Raw genomic sequence first — 15,596 nt, forward strand, 5'->3', positions numbered from 1 at the left:
GGGTTGGTCGTGTGAAAACGACAAGGCTAATCCAGCATCACCTCGAACGTATACTTTGGCTTATCCTGCCAGGGCTTCTTTTGTTCTCCTTTCTTGACCCACTGCTGATTTCCTGTTTTCTGACGCTGGCTGGAGCCGGCGTCAGGTTGATCCTAAATAGCGGCGACATGGGCTGGCCCATAACAGTAATCCGGCCTGTCATCCATTCTCTTGTTGCGGTGATCTTGATGATCGTTCCTCCGGAATGCCCCGGCATGATTGTATGTCGGCTGCTCCCTTTATGGTTCTGCCGGCATCAGCGATGGCTGAGTCGGATCACCAAGCGCGTACATGTCGGCGATCCTGATCATTTCCGACAGAGTGGCCGGCATCTCTCTTTGCAACTTCTGCCACAACATGTTGTCGTGTCGACATCTTTGGGCAAACCACGCTATGGCTTGCGATTCCACTATCCCTTCACAGGAATTGCGGAGGTTGTTCCATCTTGTCAGGTAATCCCGGTCAGTTTCATTGTCTCTTTGCTTGCACATGGATAACTGTTGGGGACGATTTGGCCTTTTGTAAGTGCTAGTGAAATTACTGACGAAAGCTTCCTCAAAGTTTATCCAGCAATTGATGCTGCCCTCTGGCAAGTTGTTCAGCCATATCCTTGTCGGCCCTACCAGCATTTGGGGCACATAGCGTACCGCCCATCTGCGGTTGCCGCCTGCCACGCTCACCGCCGTGACATAGTCTTCCAACCAATCTTTCGGCTTAGTGCTGCCGTTATATGTTCTTGTACCCCTGGGCAGCTGGAAACCCGGGGCTCGTCTCTCCCTCATGATCCGATGCGCAAAACAACGCGGTCCCGGAGGGCCTTGCTCTTCCAGAAGCTCGGACAGATAAATTCTGTAAAGCCGATGTCGTGCATCCAAGGGCGATACCTGCCTGTTCCCAATTCGGCCTCCGAGCGGGCCGAGATTGTCGCGCTCTCGCCTGATATAACCCTCGTCAGCCATGGCCGAGTATCCGTCATCATAACGGTCATAACGGCGATCTTCACCTCGATACAGGGGGTTGCGCCCGACACCCTGCTGTCCCGCAGCAGTATTGGGTGCCGGACCCCAAGGTCGGTGCCCATGGTCATATGAGTAACGCTCCTGCTGATCTCGGCGGTTGCCGCCGAAACGCAGACCGCTTTGGCTGTCATCAATTTCTCTGACTATTTGTTTCTCGGCCAGCGCCAGGTCACAGCATTCCAACTGCTTATCCCGGCCAGAGTTAACGCTTTTGTCCCGTTTGCCACCAAGTGAGGACGCTTGTTTGTCAACCCGGCCACCAGCATCTGCAGCCGAGCGAATGACTTGCGATGCACCGGGTTTACCGTGCATTCTCATGTATGCCTCATTCTGCTCATTAGCTGTTTGTAGCAGCTCTTTTATGCGCAGCTGCTGCTGCCGAAGTGCCTCTCCCGTAAGATTCGGCAACTCCTCAGCCGCAGCCTCGGCAGCCCTGAGATTTTTGGCTGGGGTATTGTATTTTGGCTTTAGTGCCGAGGCAAAACTTGCCAACACAGCTGGCACACCCCTGCCATCTCTTGTCATCTCGACATTCAAGTTCTTGCCACGGTTACGCACCTCCCCAACTTTGCTAGGGTTAGTAAACGCAGTAGAATTAAAACCATGAGCTTTGTTATACTCACGAAGAGAGATCTCGAGCTGTTGTCGGGCGTTGGCGACGTCGACTACTTCTTTTAGCAGCTTCTGCCTCTCCAACTCCAACTCCGCCTGCAGCTGGGCCGGGTTAGCGTTCGATGCTACCGGCGCAGTTAGCCGCTCGATGGAGGCTTGGGTCTGAGTTGGCTTCGGTAGCAGGGCCAACGTGCCGGCTTGAGCAGTGATGTTCTCTGGCTTCTCTAGGGGGAGCTTCGCCGTTCTGCCGGATTTGGTTGGGACCGCGCCGCTTCCCGCAGCGTCCCTTCCAGCATCAGTGCCATGAGCCGTCACCATGACCTCCACACGGTCAGCGGGCGGGGCATGCGACATGCCGGTCGCGTACCGTGCGGACAGCGGGGGGGGGGGGGGGGGCCTTCGGCCACCACCACCTGCTCTGGGTACCTGCAAGGGCTGTCAGTAGCAACATAAACCTCGTGCATGTCGAAGTTGATGAAGCGGCCTGCACAGGGAATCGGTGCGCCGTTGAAGCAGCCCGCATTGTTGTCGATAAAGCCAAGAGAGCCAAATCTCTGTACCAAACCAGAGACCACGTGCTCTCCGATGACGAGGAAGCTTCCCGTCCGGATGAAAACTCCAGCCAGCGCCGCTACTGGCTCCACGGTGAGCGCCAACTGTCGTGGTGGTGTCACGGCAGATGCCATGACAAGACAACTTTACTTTTCCTGCCAGCCTGCAACGGCTACAGCTATCCTCTGCCGCCTTCCGTCATAAATTCTCTTTCGGTGCTTCTTTAGCGCGGTCACCTGACATCGGTACGCAGGCGCTGACTGCTTTTCTGAGATGATGATGGCGCTGCTTTACTTTGCACCGCGTGGTTAGGATAGGGCCGTTGAAGGATCTCGGCACAGCCAAGGTCAACGGGCTCGTCCTTATCCTGCAAACTTACAAGATAAGAAAATTATGCCGGCTTATCGTTAGTTTAACTTTATGATGTCGGCATACGTTGCTGTGCCGGCTTTACCTCCATTATCTCGGCTAGAGTTGTGTCACCATGACCCTACACGGGGCCATCCCCCCGACACAATGTGTTTATCATAGATTTTTTTTCCGTTGCTGGTCTGCTAATTAAATACTACTCCCTCGTATCCTAAATTCTTGTCGTTGAGGAAGTACTCCCTCCGATCCATAACAAGTGTCGAGGAACTTTGCACTGTATATGCCGATTTCGAAAGTAAACTGTCCGAATACTTCCGATGAACCATTCACGTTTTGGCAACACGTTCGCTCAGCTTAATTAAATACCTTTTGAAGAATCAACCCTCTTATTTTTCTCCCGTATGCATCTATGTTCAAGTTGAACTGTTTGATGGTGCTATACACGATAACACGAACCAACTTGTTAATTCCCCGGCGCCTCGACCACAAACCGAACCGTTGAGGAGTCACTTTTCGTCCACGCAACTTCTGCTGGGCATCACCATCAGCTCAATCGACACACGTGCTAACGTACATCCCACGTCGATGACATGATCCTCCACACAAACCGGACGCATCGATCAGACTTCAGACACCATTCACGAGTAAAATACAGAGATCTCTATGCTCTTGTCATGCGAAAGAGACGAAGGATTATTCAAACGATTTAATATACCCTTTAAACTGGTCTAAGTCTAACACGCTTGACTTGTTATGCACTCCACAACTTGAACTGATCTCTCTCGAACTGTGACTTAATCTAAGCTGTTAGGTTGGAAAAGACAAGTAACTAAGAAGCTCATTGGTAACCAAGATTCTATTTTTTACAGCCATCGGTACGTAGAATTAGGTGACTAGATCTGCTTCCCTGTCGACCTGCGAGCGAGTACCCCTTTACACGACAGCATTATACATGTATATGCTACTCCGTATATACAAATGAAGAGACGCAGCTGGATACCAACCGAACGCAGCTGGAAACCAGCAGGTAAAACAAATGGCAAAAGGAAAGAATTTGGGCATGATGCATTTGGTCTTGACTCCTGCTGCATGCATACGAACCAGCCGGTGCAAATGAAGAAAAAACCTGTGGACTATATCCCTTTTGTTGTTGGTTCAGTCGTCACATCGGATATTAAATTCCCTTAGAGTATCAAGTTGGTGTCGCCGTCGTCGATCGACCTGAGCCGGATTCCGGCGAGACGGACGTTCATCAGTTGAGCCACGCCTCTCCAAAATTTTCACCAAAATGAATCTTTGCCAACCCCTCTCTCTCTCTCTCTCTCTCTCTCTCTCTCTCTCTCTCTCTCTCTCTCCCTCTCCCTCTCCCTCTCCCTCTCAAAAGGAAAAAGGAAAAAAACCGGTGTTTTCAGTAATGGCCGGATGGAAGAACTTTTTTTTTGAGAGTCCGGATGGAAGAAACTAGCTTCCGCCGAGCATGGGCCGTCAACAGTCCTTGGGCGAAACGGGCCTTCAGCCCATTTGAAACGAGTCGAGTGCCTCCCTCGATCTTGTGATGCAGGCCGCGTCCCTGTACTGTTCGTCGGGCTGCTACTTGAACACAGCACGGGCGTGTTCGCAACAGAACATACTGGGCCCATTGTACACAGCAGTTTCCGATTCTCGGGATTTTGAAAATTGAATGAACGAAAAATAAATAAATGAATATGACAAATACACGTGTAGAAAAGAGACCTGAAAAACACAGGACTTTTACAGGCACGGACGTTTGATTTTCACGGAAATGAGAAAAACACATAAATGCTACTCCAAACACAAACAAATCAAAGTTAAATCACACTAAGACGATCAAATCGAACTCAAACCCATGGATAAATATAATTAGAACGTTCTTATTCTGCGAACGGACATTATCTTACCTTATCTAGCTTCACATAAAAAATTAATGAAGAAAGAAAAACGCGCGCACGCTGTCCTGTCACGCAATTTGCAAGTTGCATATATACTGTCTCTAGTCTAAATATTAATCTTGTCACTAGCTCACTCTCTAGCAATACTAGCTAGCCAATTAATCTATCGATCCATCACAACCGATCTGTCTGAAGCTCTGGCTAGCTGTCCAATCTTGCTTCTTCAGCGCATGTGGTTGCATGTAGCAGACACGAATAGATATCTGCGCATGCAGCAGCAGCTGTGTGCCGCATCTACAAGGTGGTCACTTCATGTCGATCGAATCAATTACTACTGCTCCCTCGGTACAAGCTTTGTTTTGATCACAAATTACTATATTAATATATAATTATATTTCTATTCAAGTATATTTACTTATGATTATGATTTTGATCACATTAATCACACATTCATGAAGTAATTTGTAGTCAAAGGTTTGGTCAACTGAATCCTAATATCACTCGTATTGTTGGGCCTCGTATTGTTGGACGGAGTCAGTAGCTAGCACCACCTCTCACTCGCTCGGTCACTCACTCTCAGTGTTTTGCACGTACGGCTGAGATTTATCAACCTGAAGCAACCGATCGAATGACACTTGACACAATGACACTATACTAACATTGCTATTGGGAGAGCCCACAAGTGCCCCAACTAGCTTGTGGTAGTGTTACCTATATATCTTAGCTGAAGTGAGTGACAACATATCACTGTTAATTGCTACAATTACTTTTATTAACTATCCATGTGACCTAGCAGTATTACCTATATCGCTTGACCTTTTTCTAGACGACTCGTAGTAGGAGTACTGGTAGCTAAGTAAGACGACATGACAAAAAAGTACACTGCCATCACGACAGGCAAGTGCAAGCTAAGAGAGACAGCCAGGCCAGGTTGGGGGTTCTTTGTCGACAAAGATGGGTCACCAATTAATCACGCACCCATGGTCGTCTCTGTTCTGTTCTGATTGGATGTGTTGTGGGGTGTGGATCCAGCCCCATGCATGCAGCCACCAGCCCTAGCTAGACCTTCTAATCTCGGTCAGTTTTTCCTTTTCGGGACAGCAGAACAGATCATCAATCAAGATTTGCATGCATGCAAAATTCTCACTGCAGATACAGCGGAATGCATATGTCCTTTCCATGGTGGATTTTGTCGGCCGGTAATGTACGTGCTGCAACGTACTTACCTCTTCGGAGGTAAAAGAGGACGCTACAATTGACCTCTTCGAAGGCAAGAGGGGTATATGCTTAATCTTAGGCATCCACTAATCATGGTAAAGAGAGCAAGTTTTACGGGCTTTGAAAGAACCAAAGGGACATAGCTTTAATGATTTTCAATTTTGTGTGTGTACTATATACCGAAGAATTAACCTTAGATCTTCTCTTCGAACAAAGTACAAAAGCAAAATGTTAGTATCTTTTTTAGCAGAACTGTACAATTTTTATGATCAGCGGTGATATTTCTATTCAAACTACGTGAAAAAAATAATTCCATGGAAGTTTCGATTTTTGTTTACTTCAAAAGATGATGTAAATATATTTTCTCTCTAAAAAAGTGCGGATTGGAGAATGGAGAAGGTTCAAAAGTAGAGATGTGGGCCGGCTCGGTGGGCCGGGCGACCACCTATGATGTGAGAGACAAGACCACACAACATCGCTCGTGCGCCACATACCGTGGCCCAGACCACAGTGGCGTTCCCTGGCTTAGCAATATTCTCCTCTAAAAGAAATGAAGCTAATATTTGTTCCTCGGAAAAGAAGAAAAAATAAAAAGGGTGGCCAAATGTTCCTCTAGGTCGCTCGTCGGTTATAGTATTATTGTGCAGCATAAAAAAAGAAAGAAGGGCTAAACCAATTGTGGCCTGTACGCATATATTGATATATAGGAACTTGATACTCTGTAAAAAAAGGCTAGACACAAGAGTGTGGTTGCCATCTTTAATCCATGTATTGGTTCCTTTGCTGATTCCTTTCGGTTGTTGATAGATACTGAGGTTGGGATCACGAAAAAGGTACTAGTAAGATCTTTGAAGAATATTTTTGTTCACGTGGTTTAGTTTAATTATCGACCGGCCGATCGATCTGCAACGAACTGGTACCACCCAGCTGGTAGCAATAGCATGCAGCAAGGAAGAATATATGCCACACGCCCTTTGCAAGAGAAAATGTGTCGCGGAATCTAGATAGATAAAGAACGAAATACGGGTACTACTACGACCCCTTCGCACAGTTGCACTGCATACTTTATGTACACAAGCTTTTCCACATGCATGTTATTCTCATGTGTATAGAAATTTGTATAGCTCTATATGATTGCGATTTACTCCCTCCGTTTCATAATTTTTCTCTCAAATTTACCAAAAATTGATGTATTTATTTTTTAAAAACATTTAGATACATGTAATAATTCGACAACGATTATGAAAAATTATGTAACGGAGGCACCAGTATTAAGCAGATCCAGGCTCGAAAAAGAGAGATCTTCGCAAGGCCATGCATGTAGATCCGTGGGCGCAAGCTAGCAGCAGCGTCGCTTTCGGAGGGAGAGCCTAGCTAGGCATGGAGAATTAATCAAATTAAAAGCTTGTCCTAAGATGATTAAATAATTACGATCAGGTACGAGAACGATGTGCTTCCGTGCAGTGGTGGACCAGGTACGTACGCGTGATGATATTGCGCATGATTAGGCCTACCTACGTTATTCAACCTAATTAATCAGAGGAAAAGATTTGGACATATCACTGTACGTATCTGCATGATTAGGCCTTTGCTGCTGCAGCACCGTGTTGACTCACGAGTATAGTTATTAAGGAGCTGAACTAAAAGAAGGCTACGATATATACGTACGGTCGTATACTCCGTATTCTCTCTTTCCGTATGGATCACCAACCGAATCACGGACCGTATTCTCACCCTCGCTCCGTATTCGGGTGGGGAGAAAGACTCGTTCGTACGTACAGTTGGCGTGTTTCTGCCTGAATATAGCTTTTCCCCAAACATTGGTCGCGCCAGCCGGCCGGTATGGTTACGACACGACACGAAGTATATATAGGTGTACCGTGTACGAATGAACTTGAGTCTTTAACCGCGCATGCATGCATGATCTCTCGATTCATACGTCATTTGGGTTTGTTCGATTCGTTACGTGTCTTTGTTCAGCTCGATCGGAGCGGCTCGGCCTCGAGAAGCGCGAATTCCGGCAGGCAGGCACGGGACGACTGCGCAGAAGCTAGACCGCTGACTAGGCCTGCTAACATGGTCGGGCGATCGAGGGCCCCACCCGGCAGAGACGTCAACCTCCCATGCCACGAATCAGAGCAACTGGATAAACACACATGGCCCTGCACAGTCGTCTCGTCTCGTCTTGTGCACAGTGGTTCGTACTATGACGACGGAGGCCTTCTTGTTCGTCTGAATTTACAGGAGTACCCTCCCTCACGACCCGAACACGGACGGTCAGACGGGGGTAGCGGCTTCCATGGAGGAGAGTTCTCCTTTCTTTCTTGACTTGGTCCTTTCCTTCCCTTCTTCTGGGGCCATGAATTGCGGGCGGCACACCGCTCGAGGAAGACGAAGGTGGCCGTGGATTTGTCAGCAGTGGCGGTCCACTTGTCATCCGTTGGCCTTTGCCCTGCTCGCTGGCCAAAAGGTCATTAATGCCCATGGTTATCCGGGGGTTGAGCCTGCCAATTGCGGCCACGTTGTTGACTGCTTGCTTATTAAAGTTCGGACTCGGATGCGTGGCAGTGGAAATACCGCATTTTTAAGTAACAAAAAATAAATCCACACATGTACTGAAGAAACGAGATGATTTTTTTACCTATTTGATTCCAAGGATTTACAAAACGCAGGAATACAAGTCCAGATCCAACATGCAAAGCAGCATTGAATCATGCAGCACTCTACAGCTCGGTCGCTTCCTGTCTAAATCTCCAGATGACCAGCCGGTCCTAATACGTATGCATAATGCACTCGATCGCATGAGACTACACAAGTTGCTCCCTTGTTAATTCTCAAATCCATACTGTATACTACTCCTCCCCTAGGCCCAAGCTACAGTCATTTGACAACATGGGAGTAGTACACGTCTTCATTTCCTCCGGAAAATGATATCCGTTCTTTCCTCTGTCGTCGAATCAGTGAATCATATCTGCCACTTTGTCATATTTAAACAAGGCCCTCCCGTTCTTGTTACATATGCGGAGAAAAAGCAAAGCAGCAACTTGCCTGGAAAGGAAAAAAAGAAGGGAAAAACCCGGGACGAATAAAAACGATAAAGAAGTCCAGTACACACGAATGCCATGGTACGTTAGTGGAGACGGTTATGTGTTGTATGTCCGTTTGCATTGCGCTTTTTCGATCTCCTCTACTACTCGCCGCTTTCGCATAGCCAAGAGCTGGCCTATATATACATTTTCTCATGGCCCCTTTGATCGCCCTTTTCTCTCCCAATCAAAATAAACGGGCCCAGAAACTTTTGTTGCGTGTGCTTCTCGATCTTTTGCTGCCTGCCTCCATTGGATTTTTTGCTAGGTAGCCAGAATTGGCCGAAGATGTAATGGCCTTGGCACTTGAGATTTTCTGGAAAAAAAACTTGATCTTTTTTCTGTGTGTGGCTGTGTCGCTAACATCAGGTGTTTCTCTCTTTGGGCGAGGTGGACGAATGTCGTCATGCGGCGGTGACACGACGAAGCAACGACGTTGCGTAGTGCAGAGAGCTTTCGTTCGCGTTAACAATCAACAGGGAAATTAACTGTCCAAAAATGGGTCCTGGTTTGCAATCTTCTATATCTAAGCAGCAGAAACCCACTACTTGATTTTTCTCAACATGCAAGCATGCCACATTATCACATCATTAATTTGTTCACACCTATTTGGTGGAAAACTCATATTTTTTTGCACATGTATGCATGCTGCTTTTCATCAAGATATTTTCACTAGTGAAGAATTTATAATCTACCATACAATTCCATTATACATTTTCACTGGATGCTTTTTTGTTACTATTTTTCACTCATGTATGTTCTCAACAACGTGGGCTCACGTATGTTAATTAAAAATTTCCACAACAACATCTAGTTTGATCCGAGAGAACGTCGCGGCTCACGGCACAACCATTAATTAATGGATGAATTGAGAGTGCGAGAGAGAGGAGGAAGAGGAGGATACATACGACAAGCAGGAAAGGGATAGAAAACCTTCCAACTACCGGGCGAGGGGGTCCATCTGAGTGATGCCCCGGTTTTGGCATAGCTTCAAACTGGCGCCGCCCGCCCGCCCTTCTCGTTTGGTTCTGCAGCCATCATGGGCTCCAGCCAGCAAGCCAACAAACCCTTCAATCTTCCATGCGGCAGGCGTCTTCGGTGCTCACAAATTCATTCATTCACGTGCCAGATATAGCACTGCAGATTCCAGTAGTATTCCAGATTTTCCATGTACAGCTCGAAGCTTCAGACTAGCCTCGCAGTAATTACTAGCCGCTAGCTGCAGTGAACAGAAATGGTGTACTGTAGTACAGTTCAGAGGATTTGGAAACAGGAAACAGAAATTCGCAGTACAGGGACCGAATTCAGCACAGCTTGGCGAGTTTTAAGGAGAAGACGACAGAAAATCTCGATCAGCCGCTACCCGCTAGGTGGCGCCAGCAAGACTTCCCCGGATCGAGCCCGGGATATCATTAATGGCCAACCTGCAGGGAATGGAAAGCTTTGGGTAGCTAGAACTAGAAGGCGTCCCTTTTTGATATTATATTCTCGCCGTGTAAACGGATGATGATGATGGGCTGATGGAATATATGGATCGGCTGTTCGATCGATATGCCGTTTTTTGATATAAGCGGAGGGCGTCTATCTATCTTTGGATGTGGTGGATATGGATGTACTCATCGTAGATAGATGAACTCTATGGTCTAGTGCCACTCTACTCTAGTACCCGTATGGTCCTGGACACCCGTTTCGATCCATCGATCGGACCTGAAGCACTATTTTATCTCTGAATTACCGTTCATCGGAAGATCTTTGAAAGCACTCTGTTATGCTATATGACCTGCCGAATCTCGCCGGCATCAGTTTTTCGAGAGGGAAATTTCTGCGCATGTGTACGGATCTTACGCACCGTTGCGTGCAACCGTTAGCTTGTTTCGGCGTCATTCGATTTACCCAAAAAAATGTATTTTATAGTAGGCTGTAAATGTTGCAGTTATTAAAGGCTCATAAAAAGAAAGAAAGAGGAAAAACGAACGTCAGTTTCAGTTTCATCGGCAGGAGAGCAGCTGCTGACCACCTCACACCCCTTCCTTCCTCCTTTCGTCACGCTCTTCTCGCCTTCTCCTCCTCCTTTATAAGCCGCGCCTTCCCTTGCACAAGACGCTCACTCCTCTCTTCTCCTCCTCTGCCGTTTCTTCTTCTTCTTCTACCTCTGTCTCTCCAGTCTCCAGTTAGCTGTACCCACACTAGCCCGCACGCCGCCCCCCGATTTCGATCCTTGACGACGCCATGGACAAGGGCGCGCTGATGTCGTCCTCCCCGGCGCCGGCCACGGACTCTTCGACCACCGGCGGATCGTTCTCGAGCCTGCGCGCGTACGGGCGCGCGCTGACGCAGACGCCGCGCCGGGTGGCGCTCCGGGCGTGCGCGGCCACGACGCCCGGCGAGGAGATGAGCCGCGTGCGCGCGCGGTCCGGCGCGCCCATGGCGCGCGCGCTGCGTTGGCCAGACCTCGTGGGGCTCGGTCTCGGCGGCATGGTGGGGGCCGGGGTCTTCGTCACCACGGGCCGCGCCACGCGGCTGTACGCCGGTCCCGGCGTGGTCGTGTCCTACGCCATTGCCGGCCTCTGCGCGCTGCTCTCCGCCTTCTGCTACACCGAGTTCGCCGTCGACATGCCCGTCGCCGGCGGCGCCTTCAGCTACCTCCGCGTCACCTTCGGTCAGTATACATGTCAGCCACCCGGACACCTGTCCCTTGATCCTTGCTCGCTCTTCTCCAAAATCATGCCGAGATCACGAAGATTGTGACATTAAACACAGACAGCTAGCCATCATTCGTTTTTATTTGTTGATGATTGATTACAAAAGATTGATTGGGTTTCTTTCTTTCTTTATCCCGTCGGATTTTTGTTCTCACTCGCGTCCGCTTCCTTGTTCGCTCGTCCCGGCGATCGGAGTAGTAGTACGTCACTGGGGCCGTGATGATGACTCAAATATTCATATCGGGGAAGAAGGATGTAAAAAAAGAGAGCATCTTTTTTTTCGTTTTCATAAATCTTTAACTGCTCGATGGTTATCCCTTTTCATCTGTACTTTGCTCTTCTCTTCCTCTTGCCTCAAAAGCAGCCTCCTTTCTGCGCGGTATTCAATGCGCTCGCGAGAGGTGTCGTCGTCTTCGACCCATGAACACGATTGCCCTCTGCTCTGCTCTGCTGTCGCTTTGCTTGTCTCATCTCATCTCTCATCTGTTCCTGATAAATGTTCAGATAGATTTCCTGGCCCGCGTCGCTGCTCTGTTCTGCTTTCCTGTTCTGTTCTGTTCTGTTCTGTTCCTTGCAGGTTCTTCCAACAGTATAACACCTCAGACAGATTTGTTTTGCGCAGATTTCGCTGTCAACTGAACTTAGACTATGATATTCTTTTGAGTATCGGGCTTGGTTTAAGATTCAGTACAAAAAGGAACTCCCCAAGTCCAATGGGGACCTTTTTTATTTCTGATGGAGTAGGACTGCGACGCCCAACAAATTTTATCACACACGCACGGCACGGGCACGCACGCACGAACACATCCATATCCGGGAAATAATGCTCGCGAGGTCGCTTTCTCGCATCTCCCGAACGGTTTGTTCGCTGCTCTTTTTGGCCCCGATTATAATGGATCGATGGACTCATGGACGACTGATAGGGCCGCCTATCTGTCTACCTAGCAGCAGCTCGAGACAGAGGAATACAAAAAGATCTCATCTTTTACTGCCACCATTAGTAGCACTAGTAGCTTGCTTTTCCGTTGCCGATCGCCATGGATTTGATCTGATCTGATGTTGATGTCTGTGATGTACTGTTGCAGGGGAGTTTGCGGCGTTCCTGACGGGGGCGAACTTGATCATGGAGTACGTCTTCTCCAACGCCGCCGTGGCGCGCAGCTTCACGGCGTACCTGGGCACGGCTGTCGGCGTGGACGCGCCCAGCAAGTGGCGCATCGCCGTGCCGGGCCTCCCGGAGGGCTTCAACCAGGTCGACCTCGTCGCCGTCGGCGTCATCCTCCTCATCTCCGTCTGCATCTGTTACAGGTGCGCTCTCAGCAGAGTTCAGAGACTGCCTGAATTAATAGCTTAGCTGCTGTTTCATTCACAATGTCAATCGCTTGTGTCATTATCATTGGAGAAAGTTTGTACTATAGTGGTATTTTTTTTGGTATAAAGAAGTACTCCGTGCTAGTACCAGGGGAGAAATAATACTCCTATTTATTTTTGGGTTTGCTTGCAAGTGTGTGCCAGTCTTCTCTTGTCTCTTGCCGTGTCTCTGATGTGTTTCGCACGCATGGCTGTCGTCGTCTAAAATAAGCCAATGCATAACACTTTAATTATTGCCCGATTCAACCATATTCTACTACTACTAGTTGTTTGCTCAAATAAACACATGAGGGTTTGCTATTATTGTTTGCCCAGTATTGATTTTGGAAGGGCGTTTCTTCAGTAATAAGAAAGGGGATCTGGTCTGTCGCTGTTGCCCATTTTTCCCGCCTTTCGCAATCGAATGTTTTCTGTGGCAGCTGTTGTCAAAGAAAGCTTTCCCCCGAAAGAAGAAGGAATCACGAATGTTCTCTGTGTTCCTCTGAATTCTCGGTCAAGAAACACTGTAGTACATACATGATTGAGTCATGATGATTCCTGACTGATTGGAGAACAATTCTCAAAACTTTTTTTTTCCTGACAAAATGTGTGCTCATGTTTGCAAATGTGTGTGGCAGCACCAAGGATAGCTCGATGGTGAACATGGTCCTGACGGCGGTGCACGTGGTGTTCATCCTGTTCATCATCGTGATGGGGTTCTGGCGCGGCGACGCCCGGAACCTGACCCGCCCCTCCGACCCGGCGCACCCTGGCGGCTTCTTCCCCAACGGCGTCGGCGGCGTGTTCAGCGGCGCCGCCATGGTGTACCTGAGCTACATCGGCTACGACGCCGTGTCCACCATGGCCGAGGAGGTGGAGAAGCCGGCCCGGGATATCCCGATCGGCGTCTCGGGCTCCGTCGTCATCGTCACCGTGCTCTACTGCCTCATGGCCGCGTCCATGTCCATGCTCCTCCCCTACGACGCGGTAAGCAATTACCATCTGATATATCTATAGGGAATTCGAGATTCCTTTGTAGGCATATGTTAATTCATATGGATGATGCTTGTTTTTGTTTCTCCCTGCTTTCTTTTTTCGAGTCTCGTTTAGAAGAGAAGAGATCGATCTGGCCTATGATTATGTAGGTGAGGATAATTCTGGGAATATATTACCTAAGGTTGAGGTCAAGTGGCATGAGCCACTACATAGCTTAGGAGCTTGGCACACGATTCTTCCTTCTTAGTTTCCCCCTTTCTACCTTTTCGCGACGTTGGTCACATGATTTCGGGATGAATCTGCCGTCGCCATCGCAGGACCATCGGCTGCCCAGCCGGCCCAAATCTACCTTTTCTAGCCATAAAGCATCCGCAACAATAACGCCTTTTATGCATCCCTTAATTATATTCTCACCTGACCATGCTCAGCAACAGTGTTAACAACCAGAATCTGGAACAATGGCAATTGACATTTTTTGCTTTGTGTTTGACCTTCAGATTGACACGGAGGCGCCCTTCTCCGGCGCGTTCAGGGGCAGCGAGGGCTGGGGCTGGGTGTCCAACGTGATCGGCGCCGGCGCCAGCCTCGGCATCCTGACGTCGCTCATGGTGGCCATGCTTGGCCAGGCCAGGTACATGTGCGTCATCGGCCGCTCCGGCGTCATGCCGGCATGGCTCGCCAAGGTGCACCCCAACACTGCCACCCCCGTCAACGCCTCCGCCTTCCTCGGTACGTCCCTTGTCCTTCTCCTTCCTCTTCTCTAAACGTTCCGTTGCAACAAGCAACCCAACCGTTTCTCCTGGATTTGACCGGCGACGTCGCCATGAATCTGTTTCTTGACTTTGACTTTTCTTGTTTTGACAGGGCTGTTCACGGCGGCGCTGGCGCTGTTCACGGAGCTGGACATCCTGCTGAACCTCGTCTGCATCGGCACGCTCTTCGTCTTCTACATGGTGTCCAACGCCGTCGTGTACCGCCGCTACGTCCTCGCAGCCTCCTCCAGCTCCTCCATCCCCAATGGCGGCAGCGATCGCCGCGGCGCTAGCGCGTGGCCGACGCTGGCATTCCTGCTAGCCTTCTCGCTGCTGGCCATCGCCTTCACGCTGTCGTGGAAGCTGGCGCCCGAGGGGCGCGCCCGGATCGCGCTCCTGGCGTGCATCGGCATCGCGGCGGTGGCCACCGTCGGCGCGTTCCAGCTCCTGGTGCCGCAGGCGCACACGCCGCAGCTCTGGGGCGTGCCGGGGATGCCGTGGGTGCCCGCGGCGTCTGTCTTCCTCAACGTGTTTCTCCTGGGGTCACTGGACCGGCCGTCCTATGTCCGGTTCGCGTTCTTCTCCGCCGCCACCGTGCTGGTCTACGCGCTCTATAGCGTGCACGCCAGCTTCGACGCCGAGGAGACCGGCAGCGGCGACGACGGCGGCGCCAAGGTGCAGGACGAAGACTGCAAGGTGTAGCGAGCGATGATCGAGCTAGATGTAGTTAACGGCTGCAGTAGGTTTTTCTTTCTTCTTCTTGATTTTAGGCTAGTTCTTGGAGACTTTGGAGTAAAGCAAACAAGCTAACATGGTGATCAAACCAGAAAAATTGGGAGAGAATTGGGGGGAGTTAAAAAAAATGTAGATTTACCCTGGAACTTGCAACTGCCATGTTCAAGTTCTTTTCAAAATGTGCATGTTCTGATTTCCCGGGAGAAACTTCAGCACAAAACGCTTCTGTTTTTATACATGCGACAGTTCCCCGTAA

At 49.3% G+C, this 15,596-nt stretch overlaps 1 protein-coding gene across 1 annotated transcript; it reads left to right on the top strand.

Annotated features, from left to right (window-relative positions):
• The first annotated feature begins 10,826 nt into the window (after window positions 1-10,826).
• On the top strand, window positions 10,827-15,596 carry LOC100827311 (cationic amino acid transporter 6, chloroplastic). Its single transcript, XM_003576982.4, has 5 exons — window positions 10,827-11,464; window positions 12,593-12,815; window positions 13,496-13,844; window positions 14,351-14,582; window positions 14,718-15,596. Exons 1-5 carry the CDS (start codon window positions 11,035-11,037, stop codon window positions 15,305-15,307), a joined length of 1,824 nt encoding a protein of 607 aa, XP_003577030.3. The 5' UTR covers window positions 10,827-11,034; the 3' UTR covers window positions 15,308-15,596.

Source organism: Brachypodium distachyon, chromosome 4, assembly GCF_000005505.3.
Source record: "Brachypodium distachyon strain Bd21 chromosome 4, Brachypodium_distachyon_v3.0, whole genome shotgun sequence".
NCBI classification, from domain to species: Eukaryota; Viridiplantae; Streptophyta; class Magnoliopsida; order Poales; family Poaceae; genus Brachypodium; species Brachypodium distachyon.

Coding starts and splice junctions, on each gene's coding strand:
- LOC100827311 (XM_003576982.4), top strand. CDS start 11,035: ATGGACAAGGGCGCGCTGATGTCGTCCTCCCCGGCGCCGGCCACGGAC. Junction 11,465..12,592: donor CTACCTCCGCGTCACCTTCG/GTCAGTATACAT, acceptor GTACTGTTGCAG/GGGAGTTTGCGGCGTTCCTG. Junction 12,816..13,495: donor TCCGTCTGCATCTGTTACAG/GTGCGCTCTCAG, acceptor TGTGTGTGGCAG/CACCAAGGATAGCTCGATGG.